Source organism: Acipenser ruthenus, chromosome 8 (assembly GCF_902713425.1).
Source record: "Acipenser ruthenus chromosome 8, fAciRut3.2 maternal haplotype, whole genome shotgun sequence".
NCBI lineage: Eukaryota > Metazoa > Chordata > Actinopteri > Acipenseriformes > Acipenseridae > Acipenser > Acipenser ruthenus.
In genome coordinates, this window is record NC_081196.1 from 54255800 (window position 1) to 54277505 (window position 21706).

At 36.5% G+C, this 21706-nt stretch overlaps 1 protein-coding gene across 5 annotated transcripts; it reads left to right on the forward strand.

Annotated features, from left to right (window-relative positions):
• The first annotated feature begins 1688 nt into the window (after nt 1–1688).
• Nucleotides 1689–19737, forward strand: LOC117406654 (cilium assembly protein DZIP1-like). Of its 5 annotated transcripts, none has more exons than XM_059029294.1 (19): nt 1689–1823; nt 3687–3856; nt 4186–4794; nt 8664–8748; nt 9716–9843; nt 10822–10983; nt 11321–11464; nt 11752–11814; nt 13083–13223; nt 13660–13708; nt 14069–14116; nt 14439–14498; nt 14833–14984; nt 15375–15579; nt 15727–15862; nt 16072–16298; nt 16623–16753; nt 17359–17533; nt 18386–19737. In XM_059029294.1, the coding sequence occupies exons 2-19, from the start codon at nt 3854–3856 to the stop codon at nt 18478–18480; spliced, it is 2613 nt and encodes an 870-aa protein (XP_058885277.1). In that variant the 5' UTR covers nt 1689–1823; nt 3687–3853; the 3' UTR covers nt 18481–19737. The 5 variants fall into 5 exon arrangements, with proteins under 5 accessions (XP_058885277.1, XP_058885281.1, XP_058885279.1 ...); XM_059029298.1 differs by having other exon boundaries at nt 1690–1823; nt 3687–3881; XM_059029295.1 differs by lacking the exon at nt 1689–1823 and adding an exon at nt 1862–2265.
• Nucleotides 19738–21706: the final 1969 nt, after the last annotated feature.

A 21706-nucleotide genomic window follows, 5' to 3' on the forward strand; every position in this document is an offset into this window, starting at 1 on the left:
CAGAGTTCAAATTACTTATAAAATGTTATAGCTAACTTGAAATCTGCAACTGTTTAAGAGCTGAAAACAAGTAAACATTTATAATTAAGCAAGGGTCTAGTTAAGTAATTGAGAACTCAGTTGGAATGAACACCAGCAGACACAGTGAGTCCCTAGGACCAGGCTCGGGAAACACTGTTACCTGCATAGGGCCTATGGCCACTAGTGTACATTAGACTGTCCTATCACCTCACACAAGGAATCACTTACCCATAGTAAAAGACACAAACTAAAGCCAAGCATTTCCCCTTAGGATCCAGCTGTCATGCCAAATACATTAAAACATATACTATCCAAATTAATTGGAACAAGGTTGTTTTTTTTTTTGTTTTTTTTTTTGGATAACCAAATTGCTTGCATAATCAAATTCCAACTGTGGAATTGTTAAAATGACTTTCTCATTCAAGAAACTTCCTTGAAAGATATAATTCAAGTCTTTAAATGTGAGTAAATAGCAATTCCTGTGCGTCTCTTGGTTAAAGTTATGCTTCAACAGCTATACCCCCTGATTCTGATTGTGTGATTTGTGTTGAATTGCACAGATTCGTGGAGGTCACATCAATCCGCGATTAAGCCTGAGAAATATTCTGCTCTTGCCAGCGACAGTTCTTTGCCGTCATTGAAAAGGCTATGTTTCCAGGTTCCCTAGAAATTCAATATCCAATCATCATTTCCTCCAGGCTTTGTCCTCCTTGCAGGCGTCCCTGCTTTGTAATCCTACGTTCCCAGTGCACCATGGAGCTCTAAGAGCATATGACACTGAGCAAAGAGTCAAGGGTGCCACTGAATAAATAGTAATAGATAGTACTGCATTACGGTATATACTTCTGCCAACAGAGCAGGGCAGTCAGAATTACTGTCGGTCAGTTGTATTGAAGAATAAATAGAATCAGACTGTGCCAGAGGATAGAGTTTTCAAAGATCCAAATTTGACAATAGGTTTTGCAACAGTTTAACATCACCTCCAACGGACTACGCACAGACTAGACATGGACTCAAGGAGAAGTCAGAACGGTCAAGTGTTAAACTGTGTTTAGGCAAGGTTCGCTTTTTTTTTGGTACTTTGGTACCAAAATCCCATCCTAATAATGATTCATTCTTTTAATTACATCCAGTAGTCCGGATTGCGTTTGTTTACAGCTCCGCTTTTGCTTAATTTTCTTAGACTCACAAGAACCAATACTGCATTAGCCTGTGAATAATCAAGACGTCTTTAGAACATCATGTTTATTGAGTAAATTGAATCATTCTAATCTAACTATAAAAGGCTGTGCATGTTACAGAGTTTCTGTTCTCATACATATTGCTGTTGAGAGTGTTGCACATAAGCATGCATTCAATTGTAAAATATAATTTAGAATAGGAAAGGTACCCCAAAATTTCAAGACCAAGCATGTCTGTTTCAATGTAAATCAGCTGCATTCAAACAAAATCACTACAGGCAAACTCAGCATGGGTTTCCCTGTTCTGTTTCATAATGAGAACATAAAATAGGGCTTCACCGGTGCCCTGGCCAACCCCCCTCTTTGCATCCCAACGTGAGGTGTTATTATTGGTGAAATAAAACAGCATTTGTCTCCCTGCCTGTGCCGCTGTTCCCCTCCCCCGGTCTGTGCTGTAAGGAGAGATGGTGATGATGAAAAGGTTTTGGAATGTCTTATACGTCACCGCCGCTCACTTTCAAGCAGACTTGGGTAGACTAAAAACAAGAAAGAAAAAAAAAAACGTTTTGGTATTTTCATTTCAAACTCAGAAGAAACGAAGCAATAGTGAATTTCGTGGTAGTAAGTATTTTATAATCAACACTTGCTCACTGTAAAGCATTGTATCTATTTATTTTCTCATCCCGTTTTTTTAAGTAGACTGTTTCACGGAGGCGCAGAAACAGAAACGGTTTTTTTTTCTATAACTTGCAAGTTGAATTGTTTGCATGCATAAAGTTTGCGAGCACATGCCTTTTTAAAGTTTGAAACGAAAACTTTCTATTATGCTCTTGTGTGGAACAAATCATTTGTTTGAATGAGCTTGTTGAGACATGAATTTACAAAGAAAACAGTTCCAAGCAAGAACTGCACTAGAATGCTTTGCCACCAGATGGCTCAGACTGTGTGATAGGCCACGTCGTGCACTGGTTTAGCGCAATTGTTATACAAATGGAAACTCTTAAGAATGTTATTTTACTAATAATGTACTGCTTTCACAAACAAGTAAGATACGAACAACACAGTAAGTAGACATGTGTTAATTATATTTCTGTATTGCTGGAAATATTGGTCTGCTAATTTATGAAACGGAATTATTTATATAGATTTTTTTTAATGAAAGAGGGAGAGATTCCCTTGGTTTATTTACAAAGAATATGATAACAAACAGTTAACAGTGTAAAACAAGCGCAAAAAACATGACAGAATTTGTTTTATAAATAACATTACATGTAGTTTACATATACGTGTATACCATAACCTTCGTGCTCCAAATAAAACAAACAGAAACTATAGATCTGTGCCTAAAGCTACATTAAATTGCAAGTCAGAAGCATTTTCGGCATGCATTGTTCTCAGGCACGCTTAACTAAGTTCTAAGGCATCGGGGGTGCAGAGGAATTTAGGTAAAACATGCAATCACCATGCTGTGTATTGAGTGATGTTTGAAACCATGCCACTGCATCAAGTCGTTTATCTGAAATATTAAATTATCTTGAATGTATATCATACGCATAAAGGGGCAACATGTAGGCATCATTATTCCCTTCACTTGTATTTAAATGGGGCGACACGGTGGTTCGGTGGTTAGCGCTGCTGCCGAGTCACACAGCTCCATGGTCCTGGCTTCGATTCGGCGAAGTGTAATATTCTGCATCTAATACAATTCTGGATCCCCTGCTTTTTGTACGATATGTAATCAAGTGGTTTTTGATTTAGTAAAAAACATTGTACCGTAATAATGCAAATATACTAGTCTAACCCTAACCTTAACAGTAGAAAAAAAGTGTTAACTGCGGGATTAAAACAAACCGTGTCGGAAGACGAATTGCCAGACCACCGGATTGTATAATACAATATAAGCAGGGGATGCAGAGTATTACACACCGACCTCAGGGGTCTGTCTGTGTGGAGTTTGCATGTTCTCCCCGTGTGCGGGTGGGTTTCCTCCCACAGTCCAAATTGCCTCTTAGTTGCCCTGCGATGGACTGGCGCCCCATCCGGGGTGCGTGTAGTCCTGCCTTGAGCCCTGTGTCTGCCGGGTTGGGCTCCGGCTCACTTCTACCCTCTATAGGATTAAGCGGTTACAGATAATGGATGGATGTATTTAGATGTTAATTTTTTTTATTTTTTAGTCTGGTAAAACTCCTGTAGGTGGCTTTTTTGTACTGTATGTGATAAGGCCTTCTTGCCTTGAAACGCAAATTATTTAACAGCTAATAATGCCTTGTGTGTAAAACCTTTGAGTACACACTGGCGGGTGCCTTATAAAACATGTCATTATATTTTTAAATCCATATTTATTACAGCATTTACTTAATGTAAAACAGTAGATGTTTTGTTGAAGAACCAAAATAATGTAACATTCAGCTTTGAAAAACATTATTATATATATTTTGTTATTATGTTTCATCTTCCCTGCTCTCTCCCTCGCCGTCGTTACAGCCGAGTCCTTCTGGCTGTAGTGCTTTCAAAGATGCTAATTTTGGTTACCATGGTGACCGGAAAGACTCCCTGATCCGTGTCGCAGCAGCACAAAGCACAGCAGGAGGAGACAACATCCTTTTAAATCACACTCCCTTTCTTCAAGCGCAGAGGGTTACAAAACGGAGATGGTAAGGACAAACAACAAGTAACAAGGTATCGCGAAAACAGAGCGAGCATGCCAAGACGGCTCTTGTTTCAGAAATAATTTGAAATACCGTACCTGCATGTACGGTCTTGCTTAACACGCCTTACTGTTTGCTGTATGTAATGTTCCATAAGCTGTCATTTGCTTGGTTTTCAGGGTTTTGTTTTTTTTTTGTACTTGCATTTCTAGAATTTGTGTGGCTGTATACTTTATTTGTGTTGTTGATGTTGTTGTTGTTGTTGATAGTTGTTTAAAAAATATCAGCTGAATTATGTAAACTTTAACTTTAAAAATGTTTTCATTTATTTTCAGCCATTTTACAACAACGTGTATTATCCATTTACATCTGAAACCCCAGGGACTCTGTCATCGGCTGGGATACCTTCCTTACTGAATTCACCTCAGAGCCAGTATCCCTCCAGCATACCCTCTCAGTCAGCACCAGCACCAATGCCTGCAATAACAGGGATGGTTGGGGGGCATTTGCCAGCCTTTAAATTCAGAGCACGTCTCGAGAGTGTGGACTGGAGGAGGATCAGTGCCATCAATGTGGACAGAGTGGCCAGCGAACTGGACATCAACACACTGCAGGAGAACATCATGGCCATCACATTCTGCAACATGGACAATGAAAGGTGCCCTTATTGTCAGAACCCAGTGGATCCAGTCCTGCTGAAGCTTTTCAGGCTGGCCCAGCTCAATGTGGAATACCTGCTTCACTCTCAGGAATATCTCACTTGCAATCTGCACACTATGGAGGAGAGGATAACTGCTTTGGGGCAGGAGAAAGAACAGATTAGGAGGGAAATGGTAAAACAATCAGAGGAGATTAAGTCACTGAAGGAAGAATGCAAACGCAGGAAAAAGATCATCACCACCCAGCAGACAATGATTCAGGCTGGTGTCAGTAATTACCATAAGGTTTGTGCAGATAAAGGGATTAGCATATGCATGACTCATTCCCCTCAAATACACACTTAATTAATTTATCTCTGTTAAATGCATGTTTATTAATAGAGAAAAAACATTAAAATAAGCAAATTGCTATGAAGGATGTTTTTATAGTAGAAACAAATAGAGCCGGTCTTTGCGGTTAGAAAAGGTTATGTGATATTGTGAAAGAAATAAAATGAAGCAGGCATCCTTTTTTAAAACAATAACACATTTACGTTTTATAATATTGTTTTAAACAAAACCTGCTTTTTTTGAAAACATGATCAAATCCAACTAGCAGAAAAAAGGCCTGAGCAGATGGTGTCTGCTGGTGGTATTTTGTTCCCTAATCCCAAATAACAGGACCTCCATAGCCACAAAGATAAATCAAGTTCCTTTCAATTCATAATGCCTTTAATCCATGAGATCATGAGTAATTTATAGAACTCATCACAGGCAAAGGGTTACAACGATGCCTTCTACACTGAACAGTACACCTAGCGTTTTGACTATTTTTTATAAAAAAAACAATATTTACATTTATGCAACATCTATAGCAACAACATGCATTCACATACAGACGTGCTCAAATTTGTTGGTACCCCTCCACAAAAACGAAGAATGCACAATTTTCTCTGAAATAACTTGAAACTGACAAAAGTAATTGGCATCCACCATTGTTTATTCCATATTTAATAGAAATCAGACTTTGCTTTTGATTTTTTATTCAACATAATATTGTAAATAAGAAAACAAATGAAAATGGCATGGACAAAAATGATGGGACCGCTAACCTAATATTTTGTTGCACAACCTTTAGAGGCAATCACTGCAATCAAATGTTTTCTGTAGCTCTCAATGAGACTTCTGCACCTGTTAACAGGTAGTTTGGCCCACTCTTCCTGAGCAAACTGCTCCAGCTGTCTCAGGTTTGATGGGAGCCTTCTCCAGACTGCAAATTTCAGCTCTTTCCATAGATGTTCGATAGGATTCAGATCAGGACTCATAGAAGGCCACTTCTAGAATAGTCCAATGTTTTGTTCTTATCCATTCTTGGGTGCTTTTAGCTGTGTGTTTTGGGTCATTATCCTGTTGGAGGACCCATGACCTGCGACTGAGACAGAGCTTTCTGACACTGGGCAGTACGTTTCGCTCCAGAATGCCTTGATAGTCTTGAGATTTCATTGTGCCCTGCACAGATTCAAGGCACCCTGTGCCAGGTGCAGCAAAGCAGCCCCAAAACATAACCGAGCCTCCTCCATGTTTCACTGTAGGTATGGTGTTCTTTTCTTTGAAAGCTTCATTTTTTCGTCTGTGAACATAGAACTGATGTGACTTGCCAAAAAGCTCCAGTTTTGACTCATCTGTCCAAAGGACATTCTCCCAGAAGGATTGTGGCTTGTCAATATGCATTTTAGCAAATTCCAGTCTGGCTTTTTTATGTTTTTCTTTCAAAAGTGGAGTCCTCCTGGGTATTCTTCCATGGAGCCCACTTTCGCTCAAAAAGCGACGGATGGTGCGATCAGAAACTGATGTACCTTCACCTTGGAGTTCAGCTTGTATCTCTTTGGCAGTTATCCATGGTTCTTTTTCTACCATTCGCACTATCCTTCTGTTCAATCTTGAGCACGTCTGTATATAATCATCTTACTTGATACGGATATGCTGATGACAAACATGTTTGCTACAAAATAGCGTTAATATATTATTATTATAAATAACCTAAATTAGAATTTTAATTCTCAAAATATTCCATGTTCAAAACGTTAATTAATTAACTCTAACAGTCAAATTGTCTGCCATTACTGAAAAAAGAATACATATCTAACGTTTGACAGATGACTATTTCTGAGATTACTAGGGCAGGCCTAATCATTGTCACCCCTGAAACTGCTTGGCCTTTGCTTAACTTATAATGAGTACAGTTACAATTGAAATTTTTACTTGGACAACAGAACCAAAAAATATGACAGAACGCTAAGAGAGCCAGAGGCAGGGGATCCCAAAATACACATTTTTGTATTTGTGAAATGTGAAAAGACATTTACGTTTATAATTTATGTGGGATAAATAAGAAACAAGCCTAGTTGCCTTGAAACTTTATTGTCAGAAATATTCTTTTTCACACATATCTACAAACCTGTGATCATATTTTGATACCAATAGGAATGTTTGGTTTTGTGGGTACTTCTATCTAGAATAAAACAAATCATTGCAGTGAAGTTGTTAAGAAAATGAAAGTTTTCTTTCACGGCGAATACAGGCCTTTGTTTAAAAGTAATGTGCTTTTAGACCGGAACATAGCACTTGTTTAATTAGAAGAAGACACTCTGGAAGTGGAAATTTAAAGAAAGATGTTATTTATCGTGTTATTTACATATCAGAGTCTGACAAGTAGACGGTACCGACAAGCACGTTTTTAATGCTTTGCTCCATTTCTGATGGCAAAATTAAATCTTAATTAGCACGGAACAACCACCTTGAAGTAGAAACACACAAGTGACACAAATGACAGGCTTGTTGTTGATTTAAAGACTTCTGCATCTGTGTTTTGGGGAGGGGAAATGTCTTCACGCAAGGGGTGGTCTATATGAAGTCATCAGGCACGCACTACAGTTCAGGGGACGGGTCAGGGGCTGTGAGTGCGAATTACGCATTGTAATTGATCCCAGGTCTGGTTAACAAAGAAGGTGCCTTTCTTACAGGCACTGTATGTGTAAAGCACAGTTAAATAATTCATATTGTATTACATATCCATGCCTAGAAAGTACAACAGAATGAATGATAAAACTGCATGAGTGGCATCTTACACTGGGATCAAAGATTGCTTTTCATGGGCCACCAGTCACATCTTGGTCATTCCTTTTGTGATTACTGTAGTTGCTGTCAAAATAAGGAAGTATACCTAATCATTTATCTTAATAATGTTAGCATTACAAATTATTATTTCAAAGTTGATTTCGTTTAAAGAAAAATGCAACAGTTAATACAACCTTATTTTTTTAACTAGATGTATATTTTTTAATGAGTAAGCTATAGTAAATGTTTTGGAGATGCTGTTTACCCAATCTCTAACACATACATGTTTTATGGTCTGGTAGGTATCAGTAGCAGCTGTGTACATTTTAAATGAAGCCTGAGTCAGCCGGTTAGGATTGCATTGTAAATGTACTAAACTATTCATAGAACTAGCTTTTACGCCTCCTTGTCACATCAATCTGGCTGACTAGCTTGATGCACAGCAGAGGTTTAAAACGCTTCAGAGAAAACAGATTTTCAAAGAAACCCACACTATAGCCCAGGGGTTTTGGTTGTAATGAAATTATAACACTGATTTTTCTTTAGGAGGAAATTCATTTTTAGAGGCAGTTTGCAACATACCGAAACTTTGGGCAGCTGGCTCTTTGAGCTAATATGTGTGTGTGTGTGTGTGTGTGTGTGTGTGTGTGTGTGTGTCTGTGTGTGTATACTGAGCATCAAAAGAAACTTATCACTTATATTTTGATAAAATTCACTAAATGTGATTGAAAAATGACAAACTCTGTTTTAGAGCAGGTGCAGTGACTTTTTATTGTGCTGGTTAACAATTGACATTTTACTGTCTAAAGTTATGGGGAGACGAGGGATTCTGTGTGAAAGTCACAGGCTAGTAGCGTGTGTGGCCACCGTTGAAAGCAATACAAGCAGTAGGCTACATCTGCGACGCATGCTTTGCAGCAGGTTTTGGAGGCTGTCTTGTAAAATCCTGGCCCAAACAGTAATATAGCCTATTTTAGTCTATACCTGCAGATATATAAATGGTCATATTTACTTTGTATTAAATCTCAACAAGTGTTTGCCTACTGCGTGTCTTCCAGTGTCAGCATTGTGACAAGGCGTTCATGAACTACTCCTTTCTGCAAAGCCATACGCAACGCCGTCACCTAGGAGAATATGATATTGGTAAGTACAGAACAATACTGCATATTGTGAAAGCTGTTGTTATTCAAAGTGGGGGTGCTTGTTAGATATTAACAGCTGTGTTACTTCCTGCAGATCCACCCTGAGAGCTATTAGATATGTGAGAAATGTTATCCTAAGAAATAAAAAAAAATGTGGGTAAAATAGTTAACACCAGGTGGTGCTATTTGCCAATATAAATCTGCTTGGTACAGTATCAGATCTGAACAAGGAAGGGACTTAGCCATAGTATCTTGGTTTTTACAACCCTGTTGCTTTATACAATAGCACTGTTTCATTTCTCCCTTTTTACAGATGCTATATCTGTACAGATACAACCGCAGTTGTAGTTTTCCTGTGTGATCCTGTTTTTTTTTTTTAAATAACGAATGTGTAATCACTTTATGTTTGAACTTTCACACCTAATTTCTTCATGTGATATTGCTTAATGTTATTTCACATATAGCTGATTTAAATAAATGTGGCCTATACTAGTAAACACTTAATTTATCTGGTACACACATTTTGAAAATTACAGGAAGATGATGTTTTGTTTAGATGTGAAACATTGCTGAATACATTTATTTGCAGAAACCTTTCATGATTTCCCTCAACATGTATTATTGATTAAAGTTTTGTAAGAAGTGAAGGCATATGATTTTGTGTGCTTGTTAAGTAGAAAAATAAATTTTGACCCTCGACGGGGCAAACACCAATTATCTTTGGTGGAACTTCTTTCTGGCTAGCGCATCTTTAGTAACATACTGAAAATCAGTTGTTTTATTTTAAATACAGTAGGATAAACATAAGCATGACCACATCCCGCCTTCCCTCGAGTAACTCCTAATCCATGCTGCACATCATGATAAAAACTGATTCGAATTGTTTCTTCTTAGGTAGATGCCTGTTTGTGTTTGTATGCCTTATTAAAGTGATTCAATTACATTTCTGTTTATACTATGAATATTAGCTGAAAAGCAGAAAAAAGGACAGACTGGTAAACTCCAAGATGAGATCAACAAGCTGAAGGAACAGTTAGAGCTTACAAGATCCCAGCTAGAAACTGAACAACACGCATACATGGAAAAACTTTCCAAGGTACTGTATAGAACACCATTTTTCTTTAGTGTTGCCATAAAAGTCCCCCCCCCAAAAAAAAAAAAATAGAAGTGTAACATAACTATGAAACAATTAATTTGTAGAACCATACTTGAAAATGAGTCACAGACCAACACTAAAGGTAATTTTCTCTTTCAAGAACATGACACTAGATTCTCAGAGTTTCTTACTCAGTGGCTTGGAAGTAGGCTTAAGTTCTTATTAGCATTGTAGGTGATTTTTAAATAGAAGTCTAGTGCCGTGCCAATCTGGTTGAAGTTGCTCTGCAAGATTTTGAGGAACAAAATCGCTTTAAATAAATATAAATAACAATTTTTGACCGGCAGCTACCAGCTTGCTAATGTAAAACATTATTTGTTACGTTTAGTACCCAAATAAATCTTTAAATGCATGATTTTTTTTAAAAATAGTAATGATTAAACATTTACAAGTTGTCTTGTTCTTACTAAAATAGAAGGTGTACCACACATCAAGATTGCAGGAAGAGCTAGATGAGCTTAGGCAGTACATAAGACAGACCCATAGTGTCGATGCAGCTAAGCAACAGATAGGGGAAAAGAGAATTTCACAGGTATAGCAATATCACAATCCTAGATTTATCTAAGTACTTAATATTTAGCTTCCTTTAAACACTTTTAGTGAACTATTGCTATGTTGTGGCATGCTTATTTGTATTTCAGTTTTCTTTCAATTTGTTTTAATCCAATTTTCTTTAGTCTAAATACTAAATGAGATCTGCGTTGCTTAAATTTCGCTTTCAAAACTATATATATTTGGTTTATACTTAGCAGTCATTTACTTGCAGTGGAATTAGGTGGCAGTAAAGCAACACCAGAAATGTTATTATTGTTAGTACTGTTGCTTTGTGTTTGTTTGTGTACTTGAATAAAAACAGTAGATTTTTTACATAATAAGACCATCCGATTAATACGTTTTGAACAAAAATCCCCATTGTAGGAACATGAATATCAGCGGACAAAGGAAGAAGAAACTATAAAGAGATTTGAAAAGTGGAAAGATGAAGAAAAAGACAAGCTTGGTGGAGAAATAGGCAAAATGAGAGAGATGTTCATTAAAGAATTCAAGGAGTTGTCTACTAAAAACACTGCTTTAGAAAATGTAAGTGGTTGGAAGAATCATGTACTATTTGTGAAAGTCACTCTGTTTGTCTGTATATGGAGTGCAAATTTTTATATTATTATTTATTTGATCTGTATTTTAATACATGTAGAACTGAGCACCATAGTCCCTCCAGATTATTTGCTTGACTGGTGTTACTGCTTGTGTCACACATTTCCATCATTTGTCAGTAAGCAGCAGGTTTTGGTCCTGTCAGTGTGTTCTAATCACTTTATTTTAAAATGTAAAATGTATTACCACTAGTTACGCTTTATAGTAAAACTGAAATTGTTGTTTCCAGTTTTCATGAAAGCTTTTTTTTTATTGATATGTTCAGGAACTTTTAGAGATGAAGAAGTCCAATGTACAGTTGAAGTCTAACATTGGAGTTCTAAAGGAAGACAGAGACACTGAGATTGAAGGGGAGAAAAATAGGTACCACGAGGATCTTCAGAGTCTTAAAGAGCTGCTTCAAAAACAGGTGGGCTTTTATACTGTGCAGTAGTTACGCTAGGATGCTTACTATTATTAGGGAATGGCGTCATACACATTATGAGGTCATTGTTTGTCGACTATGGTTTTGCTGTCAGAGATACCCAAACTTTTTTTTTTTTTATATATAACAATGGCATTTTTACAGTGATGTATAGGTTGAATTGTCTTAATGTATTTTAGATTTTTAAAAGTAAGCAGCCACAGTGCAAATACACAACATTTTTTTTTTTTTTTAATAAAATAAAATTAAAAAAATAACGGGTTTACTTGCAGGAGGAAAAGTGGACTGAAAGGATGCAGAAAGTTCACAAAGAACATGACAAGGAAAAGTATCAGGTATTTATCTAAACCCCCAACCAAAGGCATCTGTGAATGTAATTCATCCCTTCCGAGGTACCAGATGATAGCTTTTTGTAAACCAGGGTACCCTTTGATATATCAACATGTATGTGGAAGGGTACCCTGTTTCAGAAGAAGCTATCGTTTGATACCTCGGATAGTACTCCGGTCATCAAAGACCCAATCTGCTTCAAATTGAAGGGTGCAATGGGCACAACTAATGAATGTAAGACATTAAACATGACAAGTGGTATAGTGGTAACTAAAATGAATGCTTGGCATTGATGACAGATGTTGTATTCTTTATTGTTTACATTTAAAAAAAAAAACTTTTTTCTTTGCGGTACAAATTTTTATGTTGGCTAACTTCAGATTTACAGCTTCGGCAGTAATGATTTATAGCATAGTAGCTCCAGAACCAACCACTGGGGGAAAGGGAGTGTCTAGCAATAGCCCACTCTTAATGCTCACTCAAAGGACCATAAAAGTGTGTGTAGTCACAACGCTTCTAGGAAAGCAACCTGTACAAATATGCATGGCTTATACAGCTTCTCTTCCAGTTGCTCCTAGTAGTAGCAGCCGCAGCATACATCTTAGTATCTCTAGAAATAAACATGGTGACGCGCCTCTGTGTGTGGATTGTATTTTATGTTGTATGTTGTGTGTTATTGTTGGTGTGTATATATGTGTATGTATATATATATATATAAAATGTGTATTAATATGTGAGCACGGGGAGTGCATAGATTAGTTCACGTGCTGGGATTCAAGTGAATAATTCATTAGTAATTAAATCCTGGCACAATTGTATATATAGATGAACGAAGCACTCACTCAGGGTTGTGTGTTCGTGAGTGGAGAACGGGTGTGGAGAGGAGGTAATTTAATAAGAAAACCAAATAACAATTGCTAAGCATGCTGGCTTTTAAACCAGCACGATACTTGTTATTGTTTGTTGTCTGTCTGTTTTGACCATCGTGTCGTTTTGTTTTACAAAGTTTTTTTGTGTTTTGTTTCACTCTGTTTATTTTGCAATAAAACGCGAAAGCCAGCACATTCACCATATCACCTTGCAGTACTGTGTGTTCTTCCGGGTCTAACGTCACCACTACAGCCAGCCTGTTCATAGACACCTAACATAATGTGAATAAATTAGCCATCAGTTTAGTCTGGTTACTCAGCGGTTTACCAGTGATCCACTCACGACAGACAGAGGGTCTTTTAACACACTGTAAGGTTGACTGATTTTGCCTGCTGTTCTGTAGCTTCAGAGTGACCTGCAGAGGCTCCAGTCTTCACTGTCAGAGGACGAAAAAGTCAACATTAACTTTTACAAGAAAAGAATTGAAGAACTGGGCCAGAAGCTGAAGGAACAGAATGTGATAATTTGTACTCAGAAAGAACAGGTTTGTAATTAGAATCAAGTAGTAGCAAGCAACCTCCTAATCTAATCTTTAGAGAGTAAAAATACACTGGGGTTTGTTTTGATGATGTCAACAGTGCATGTATCCTAATCTTGAGGTTAAAGGACAGTAGTATTTATTTAGTATTAAAATAAACCCCAACTCATTCAAAGAAATTCTGAGAATTTTGGGAGAGATTTCTGTTTTTTCGAACTAATGAAATATAACATTATCTATGGAACAATTTTGATGCACTTTTAATTGTATTATTTACACTTGATTTCATAAGCCAATTTGTCAGCCTTAGTCGTTTTTAAGGAAATTGTGTTATCTTTTGTAAAAAAAAAAATGTTTTGGAAGTTAATGAAGACTGCCTGCTGCTTTAATGTAAATATAATTTAACAAAGCTGAGTGTATTTTCTTTTTTTTTTTTTTTAAGATTAAAGAACATTATTCAAAACCACCAGAAAGGATTACAGAAAATGCTGGTAATTTATTAATTTATTATATGGTTTATAGGGGGGCCCCCCCAAAAAAAAGGTTTCCAATACACTACCGTGGCACTTAATAGGTTCCCAATCCCCCCCCCCCTTGGATTGCATTTTAATTATAGTATTTATTGGTTCAGTACATTAAACAGTTCTGTGATTTTCATACATAAAAGGCTTCAAAAAAAGAAAAAAAAGATGTGCAACTTATTTCTTTAGGGAAGAAGACTTAATTATTTGAAATAATTATATAAATGACTTGTCAAACAAGTGCTCAACAAAAGAGTTGCTCTCTGAGACATATGTTGTCAATACGGTTTTAGTTCTTTGCTGACATGTTGTCTTTTTTTTGCCTTTTAGTACTTACTCCAGCACCACAGGCTCCTGTTGCCAAGCCAGTGACACACGGTAAGCAGTTTGTAAGAACAGAGTCAAACCCCTAAATGCAGAGGCTCTTTTACAATGCTTATGGTTGTCCAGCATGTCCATCTTTAGACAATGGACAATGTGACTTCTTACAGCAATAATTTCTCCAAGACCTTTGCAGGTGCTTACACTTCCCTGATTCCCTGCTGCACAACGATGCTTTATCAGCAGTGTGACCATATCTATTATACCTGGGCCTGCTTGGGGAAAGAGCCATCATTCATAGATTAACATCCTCTATCTGTCCCCCTCTCTTGTCTGTCTTTTACTCGTTTGTGATGTTTTGTGTTTTCCTTGTTGCTAGAGCAAGCATTATCAGAACATATACTGGAACCTATAGAGGAGCTTTCAGAGGAGGATAAAGGTAATAGATACCCAGATCAGAAGGAAAAGAACGTGTACATCTTTCATACACTGATATCTAATATTGATATTTTCCAAAAGTAGCAGCAGTACAGAACCACAGTTTTTTTGATGAACTAATTATTTCACTTCAAAATTTGTAAAATCATCGAGCATCCAAAGGATTCTGATATGCGGATTTACCACTTATAGCATCTCATATATTTACAAAATATAACATGTTGGATTTGAATAAGTTGTTAAAAAACGATAACAGTTTGGTTTAAGTATTATATTAAGATATGTTTATATGTAATTTATTTGGTGGTAACATTTTCTTTTTGCAATTAAACTAGTTTCAGATTCAACAAACATTGTAGAAAATGAGATTGATTGCAACCAGCTTCTGATTAGGGCCTTGAAGAAAAATCCTTCATTAACCAAGGAATTACGCCCAATCTTAGAGCAGACTGTGGAAGAAAAACTGGAATCTCTTGGTCTGAAACCAGTAAGTGATATTTAACAGAAAATCAGATGCATGAAATGCAAGCTGCTGCTCTCAAGACTTACCAAGAGAATTGGTATATGTTAGCAACATTTTAAATATTCTGTAATCATCTGTATTAAAATTGAGTGAGGAGCTTTTGTGATGTTTATTTATAAATGCACAAGGTTGTAATGACACAAAAAAGATGTCAAAAGGTTAGTCATACAAATGAAAATGGTGTACTTGGTGAGGTGCTGATGAGGATCATATGGGGACCAAGCCCCTAAAGGTTTATTTTAGACCTGAATATTTGTTAGAAAGTTTTGCAACAGCGTTGTATTTCATGACACAGAAAATGTGTATTGCATGCAAAAACTGTTTCTTCCAATGTGTTTTTTTGTTTTGTATTAGGGACTCTCCAGTGGTATCTCCAGTGACCACCTTAATAAAATCATGGTTACAATGGAATCACAAAGGGAAATGAAAGAAAAGAAAATGCCTGATTTTCAAAACATCCGAGAACATCTTTCTGATAAATTGAGGATCAAGGTCCAGGAAAGGAGAGCTACACTAAGCTCAGTGTTACAGATGCCTGCTTTTGATCACCTGTCTTCGGGTAGGGGTTACTGAGTTGTGCATGAATATCTGTATTCTAGGACTCGCTCTCTTTATTTAGGTTAATTCATCAGATTATGGCGGTTACATCTTAAGTAAAGTAAAAACAATGATAGTACTGTGTTCACTGTTTTTTTATTTATATTAGATAAGCAGAAGAAAAGCAGATCAAATAGTTTGCCAACAAGTCAGAAGCCACAAATGATGTCCAAATCAATCAAGAAGCCGTCACCACAACCTGTCCTTCGAACAAAGAAGCCAGCTCCAAAAACATCCACATCAAAGTAAGCAGCATTGGAAATTATTTTGGAATGAAGAGTCACAAGACTGAATTAAATTTTTTTAAGTAATTGTTTAGTCATTGTACTATATATTTAGTCTGTTTCTAGCTCAGTTTTTATAGACAGTGCTATTAGAATATTGTTTACACGGACATCGTGATTTTTTGCATTTAAATCAGATGCCTAGTTAATAATAAAAAAAAAATCTTTAGAACTCCTCCATTCAGCTCAGAAGAAGACTCAGAAGGCGAATCTTTTCGAAAACCTCACAAAGAGCCTAAAGTTATCCTGTCAAAAACTCCAGTTCCCAGTAGCATTAAAACAATGGTCAAGTCTGTTGAGAGTGACACTGACTGGACAGAGGAAAGTGAGATGGAAGAGATTGATCCCAAACGGTTCCAAGGTTATAAAAAAGAAGCCACAGAAACAAACTTACGGAGTAAGTATCTTAGTGTGATGAAGCAGATTCATAAGCTGTACACATTCTACCATTCCAGATAATGTGTATTTTAGGGTAACTCTGTAACACTCATTATTAAAGTGGAACGGCGCAGGATTAGCAGTGAAATTCATAGCAATTTGCAGCCATTATTTTAAAGTGTAACTGACCATTGCATATAAAGTAAATTAATGGATTTTTGTTACATTAAAAAAAATCTAGATGTATCAACTAAAGGAAATACAGAGAAGGTCTTTACCATTAACTCCCATCTTGTGTATACATGCTTGCTTATATAAAACTAAACATGTAATGTTTTTGAAGGTAATAATATCAAAGAAATGATTGAAGATATTGAAAAACAACTAGCCAGTCGAGGAGCCAAGAAAAAGCCAGTTGGCGGTGTAGATGCATTACAAGTGCCAAAAAGAAAAGAGGTGATTCAAGAACTGAAGGTAAGTATTATGAGATACCGGTATGAGAAATGATGCACTACTTGGCAATTTGGAACGTTTAAAATTCAGCCATTGATTGTTCTAACGTATGAAATCTATACACATTTGAACAACACACATTGTTCCCAAGATTTGGAGGTGTTATAATGGTAGGCAACTCCTGTGATTCATGACTTTTTGGGTTATTTATTTATTTTGGATGCACTGACAAAATCTGAGACGGTCAAACATACCAAAATTGAAAATGACCAACATGACCAAAATGTCAACAATGATTACTTACAGTCACGCTGGCCTACAAACTGACAGTGCTTGTTGATTATTATCTGATTAATCTAAAGATGTGCAGCATTGCCAACTTCAAAGGGCAAGGATATCTGTAGGGTTCCACGTGTTCTCCAATGTGACTCTGACCACTCCCTGGGGGTTGGCAATGGAGCATGATGTGTCATGTCATTTCTAGAATAACAAAGACTGTGCTTAACAGTTTATTACATTCTTACATACTTGTTTATTACATTCCACATAACAGAAAATAGGATCACAAAAACAAAGTGTTGATCACTATAGATAACATTTTCCTTGCAACCCTTTTTTGTTATTAGTTTTCAGAAGTAGATGACGATGATTGGGATATTTCTTCTTTAGAAGAAGATAAGCCTCTAGCAGCAAAACCTGAGAAAGGCCAGCCTGCTTTCACAGTCAGAAAGAGCTTTGAGTCCAATTCATCCACTAATACCAGTGTCTGGGGCCCTTCAACCGCGAAAGGAGTTAATCGAAGTAAGTGGCTGCTACAGAATAACCTTATGGTTATATGTACAGTTGACCCCATCTCTCATTGTATAAGAGTTTTTTCTCGTAAGCACATTGGGTAGGCAGGAAGACTGCAAAGCTGAGCGGTTCTGTCACCCAAAGTGCAAAACTTAATATAAATTATAAAGCCTTAGTTAATGCTGGTATCCATGTCTTAGCATTTTTGGTAGACACCTTGTATGGGACATTTGTTTTCATTTCTTTGTGGTTATGGAAACAAGTAACAGAAAATATAAGAACTGTAAATCTGTTTTATTTGCGAGATGTCTGATGTAAAATTATAAAAATGGTGTCCTAATTAGTAATGATGTAAACCAAATGTTATACTTTATTTAAAAATGCAGTAGTGTTTATAAAGTTTAATAAGAAACAGAGACGCATCACAAGGAGCTGTGTCGTAAGTTTGAAAGGAGTTCAGACTTGAAGAGAAAAAGCTCCTCCAGTGAGAGCGAGCTGGAAACGTAGTGCATTATTACATCTCTAATACGCTGCAATTCTAATCTCACTGGGATTTATTTTCTATGAAAAATGATAACAAGACAATGCACAACGATTCTACTGTTGAAACTGAAACAAAAATAATTAACAGGAACCTCTGGGGCAAGGGTACGGTGTCCATATTAGGACATCGTCATTTCTCACGTCTCAGCGTCAATTATCAGGAATTTCTTTGTCATGGATCATTTAGTTTGGCGATCAGTTGTCATTTCTCAATCATTTTTTCTGTTCATGTGTTTTTAAGTCAGGTTGCTCAGCTCCAGTGTATCACTTATATGGAATGACTGAATAATACAAGTTTCTTTCAATTGATTGTTGTAGCGGGACTTCCTGAAGGAGACACTACAAGCACTTTCAGAAGCAGCCTGGCAACTGTCACTGACTGGAGTGAAACTTCAGACATAGAACAAATCTAAATGGTTTATTTGCTATGTAAGAAAACTAATACTGCACTTGTACATTTTGAAATCTGACTTAGTGATATATAAGCTTTACAGTGCCTTAAATTCAGTAGGTTTTAACTATTTAGCCATAAACACAAGGTACTTAAAGTCTATGGTATTTTTAAGTGTGTTCTTTATGCCTCACACATATTTATTAGAAGGTTTATTTACATAGGGGTCTATATTTACCCCTGTGGGAAATCAGAAAGCAAATTGCCCTCTCCATAATAATTGTATTAAATGGGTAATTTGCCCACAGTGGAAAATTGGGCCCAGTGTCACAGCTAAGACACACGTCTCATTGTAACTGACATTACAGTGGTAATTAATTTGTTAAAATGTCGCAATACTTTTAAAAAGAAATACATTCAATACCAGTTTTAGTATTTTTTCTGTACTGTTAATAGCAAAACTGCCACATTTTTCTTATAAAATAACCATGGTGTGTAGTCCACTAAAATACAATGGCCTTTTCAGATGTCACATTAAACTGCAGTGTAGTCTTAGAAACGTGTCATTTGGTTACAGGTAAACAGTAACAGTGTTCTCTACTTTCATTTGCTACCCCCTGTCCACTTTTTTGACCCTGACCATGTTTTGTTTAAATAACAGTATCCCTCATCTGCCTCTATTGCTGAAGAATACAACAGCCGGGTTCAGATACTTGTTTACTGCAGGCAAATATATTCTGTGATGAACTGCCATTACGGATTCTGCCCCCTGTTGGGGAGATGAGATGAGGTTAAAGCTCTATAACCACTAATGCAGATGAGCCTGGCTCTTTTGCATAGTGGTTAAGACGCTTGTTTGGGACAATTGAGATTTTCAACCCAGCCAGTACAAGATGCTTTGGAAGTCAAGTTACTTTCTGCGCAATGCCATTTTATTAGCGAGAAAGGGTGTGAATAAAAACATTAAAAGGATGACAATAAATAGCACATAAGTAAGTGTCTCAACATGTTCTGTGTGGTTAGTTTGGTTCTCAAATTGCATTTGAGATTGTCAAGTTTTAATTTATTACTTCCTCTTATATTAAGGGTGTTGTTATATGCGCATTATAGTGTTCAAATGTGTCTTTGTTTTGCAGGTTTTATAAAATCCTGACTACAGCCATTAAGGAATATATGTGGTTAATGGTTCAGTGCAAAAGTTGAATGGTTAATACAATAAATGTGCTTGCAGTATTTAAAGATGTATAATTTATACTTTTTAATAAATTGATTTATATTATTAGAGTAAACGTGTTTACATTCATTTCTACCCGACACCCCTGTTTTGTTGCAGTTTATCCCAGCAGTGGGGCAGCTTAGGTAAGTTCTTCTGGTTTTAATCAAGAACACAAACCAAGGGTAGTAATGAAAACACTTTATTTGTCCATAAATAAGCAACCTGAATAGAAGAGAAAATGATCACGTTCCCCTTGTGCATAACGCTAGGGCAAAAACAAAGCAACATTATCATTTCATGATACACAAACATACTTTACATTGGATTGGTATTTTTTAATTTTAGCATGGCTCTTGATGTCAAACCACGATTGAGAAGTTACAGGTATGCTTGGGGTATAACCTATTCCAGAGTTTCTTTCCTGGTCTGTCTGTGTCACAGATCTGGCAGAGGTTACTCCCCCATTGTACAAGCCACAAGCCCAATTCATACTGTCCACACATTGCATGTACATTATCCCAGGTCAGCAGCTTGAGAATCGTTCACAAAAGGAACTGAACAGAATTCTTTGTCTTTAGACATGTTTATCGTCCATTGGAAGTTTCTTCTTTTCTTCATACATGATAAAATGGTGGTAATTTATGGTGCTCTATTACCACTATTAATGAGTATTTATCGACTACAAAGCCAGCATCTAAAAAAGGTTACTGGTGTAAGAGATTAGGAAAAAAGCTAAAACACATTATGTAGTGTTTACAAAAATGCATTCAACTTTCCTGTAACCAGTGTTTAACCTACTAAAATATATTTTGCAACATAATCCTGAATGATATTTTTATTCATTTAAAATCTTTTACTCTGGAGCATTCAGTATTAGAGAGATGATATGCCATAGTGTATCCAAAGCTAGCGCAACAGTGCTGATGCTATTATTGAAATAATGGCTGTTGTGGGAACAACATGGATTCTAGATGTCTTATTCAACTTCGGACTAGGCTCCATACTAGACCGAGCTTTTTGTAGTGCTGACCCACGACTATGGACCATGCTGCCCAGATCTATTTGAGATTCTGAGTCTGGATATTTTTAAATCTCACTTAAAGACACACCTTTTTAAGATAGCATTTGCTGATTTATTTTAACTTGATTTGTTTTATTGAATTGATATTTTATATGTACCTTTGTATATTGTATGTTTGCATTGTTGTTCTTGTACAGTGTTTTGGGTCTGAGAAAAGCGCTCTGTAAATAAAATGTATTATTATTCGAAGAGTGTTTGGCCAACACTGGTTGGGTGTTATTGGGAAAGAAAATGTTACAGCAATGTATACATTATGGTGTTTGCCATATACAATAACAGTAAAATAATTTTTTCTTAAAAAAAAAAGCATGGGGCACCATTTATTTTGGTAAATATATACAATAACGTAAGAAATTAAAAAAAACAAAAACATCTTTTGACATCTATCTTAGTGTTTCTAATGCTCAAGTCCACTAAGTTTCCAATGCCTAATTTAGGGTGGGACAGCAAAGGGCTTCTTTACAAAATAAATTCTCCTTGAACTTGAGCATTATAGCTGAAGAGTAACTTGGATGCCAAGACAGTTATTTTTTATTCAGAAAATTCATCCGCCAAAAGAAGTTAACTGAACATTTCCTGAGCTTGCTTTTCTCAAGAAAGTCAAAGCATGTAGTCAGGAAAGCTTTCCAGGACTAAGCAGTATGCAAACTCTTTACAATTCAAAGTCAAGGTGAAATAACTGTACAGCACATTGTGAACAAATCCAGTCCTCCAGCTTTCTTCTTTCTGCTAAACGTAGGCAGCTCTGTCAAACTATTTCGTTTTACTTTGCGTCACAATTTCGTTTGTAATGGCTGTTCCTTTGTTAATGTAACCTTTCCTGCAAAAACATATTTCGTTGCCATGAGTGGAGTTGTACATACGGAGAGGGCAATTTACTGCTCAAACTTGTTTGTATTTAGAAGTTTTAGTATCACTGTATAATGGTCAGTGAATCCAATGAATGTGTGT

Coding starts and splice junctions, on each gene's coding strand:
- LOC117406654 (XM_059029294.1), top strand. Junction 4,795..8,663: donor GTGTCAGTAATTACCATAAG/GTTTGTGCAGAT, acceptor CGTGTCTTCCAG/TGTCAGCATTGTGACAAGGC. Junction 10,984..11,320: donor AAAACACTGCTTTAGAAAAT/GTAAGTGGTTGG, acceptor TGATATGTTCAG/GAACTTTTAGAGATGAAGAA.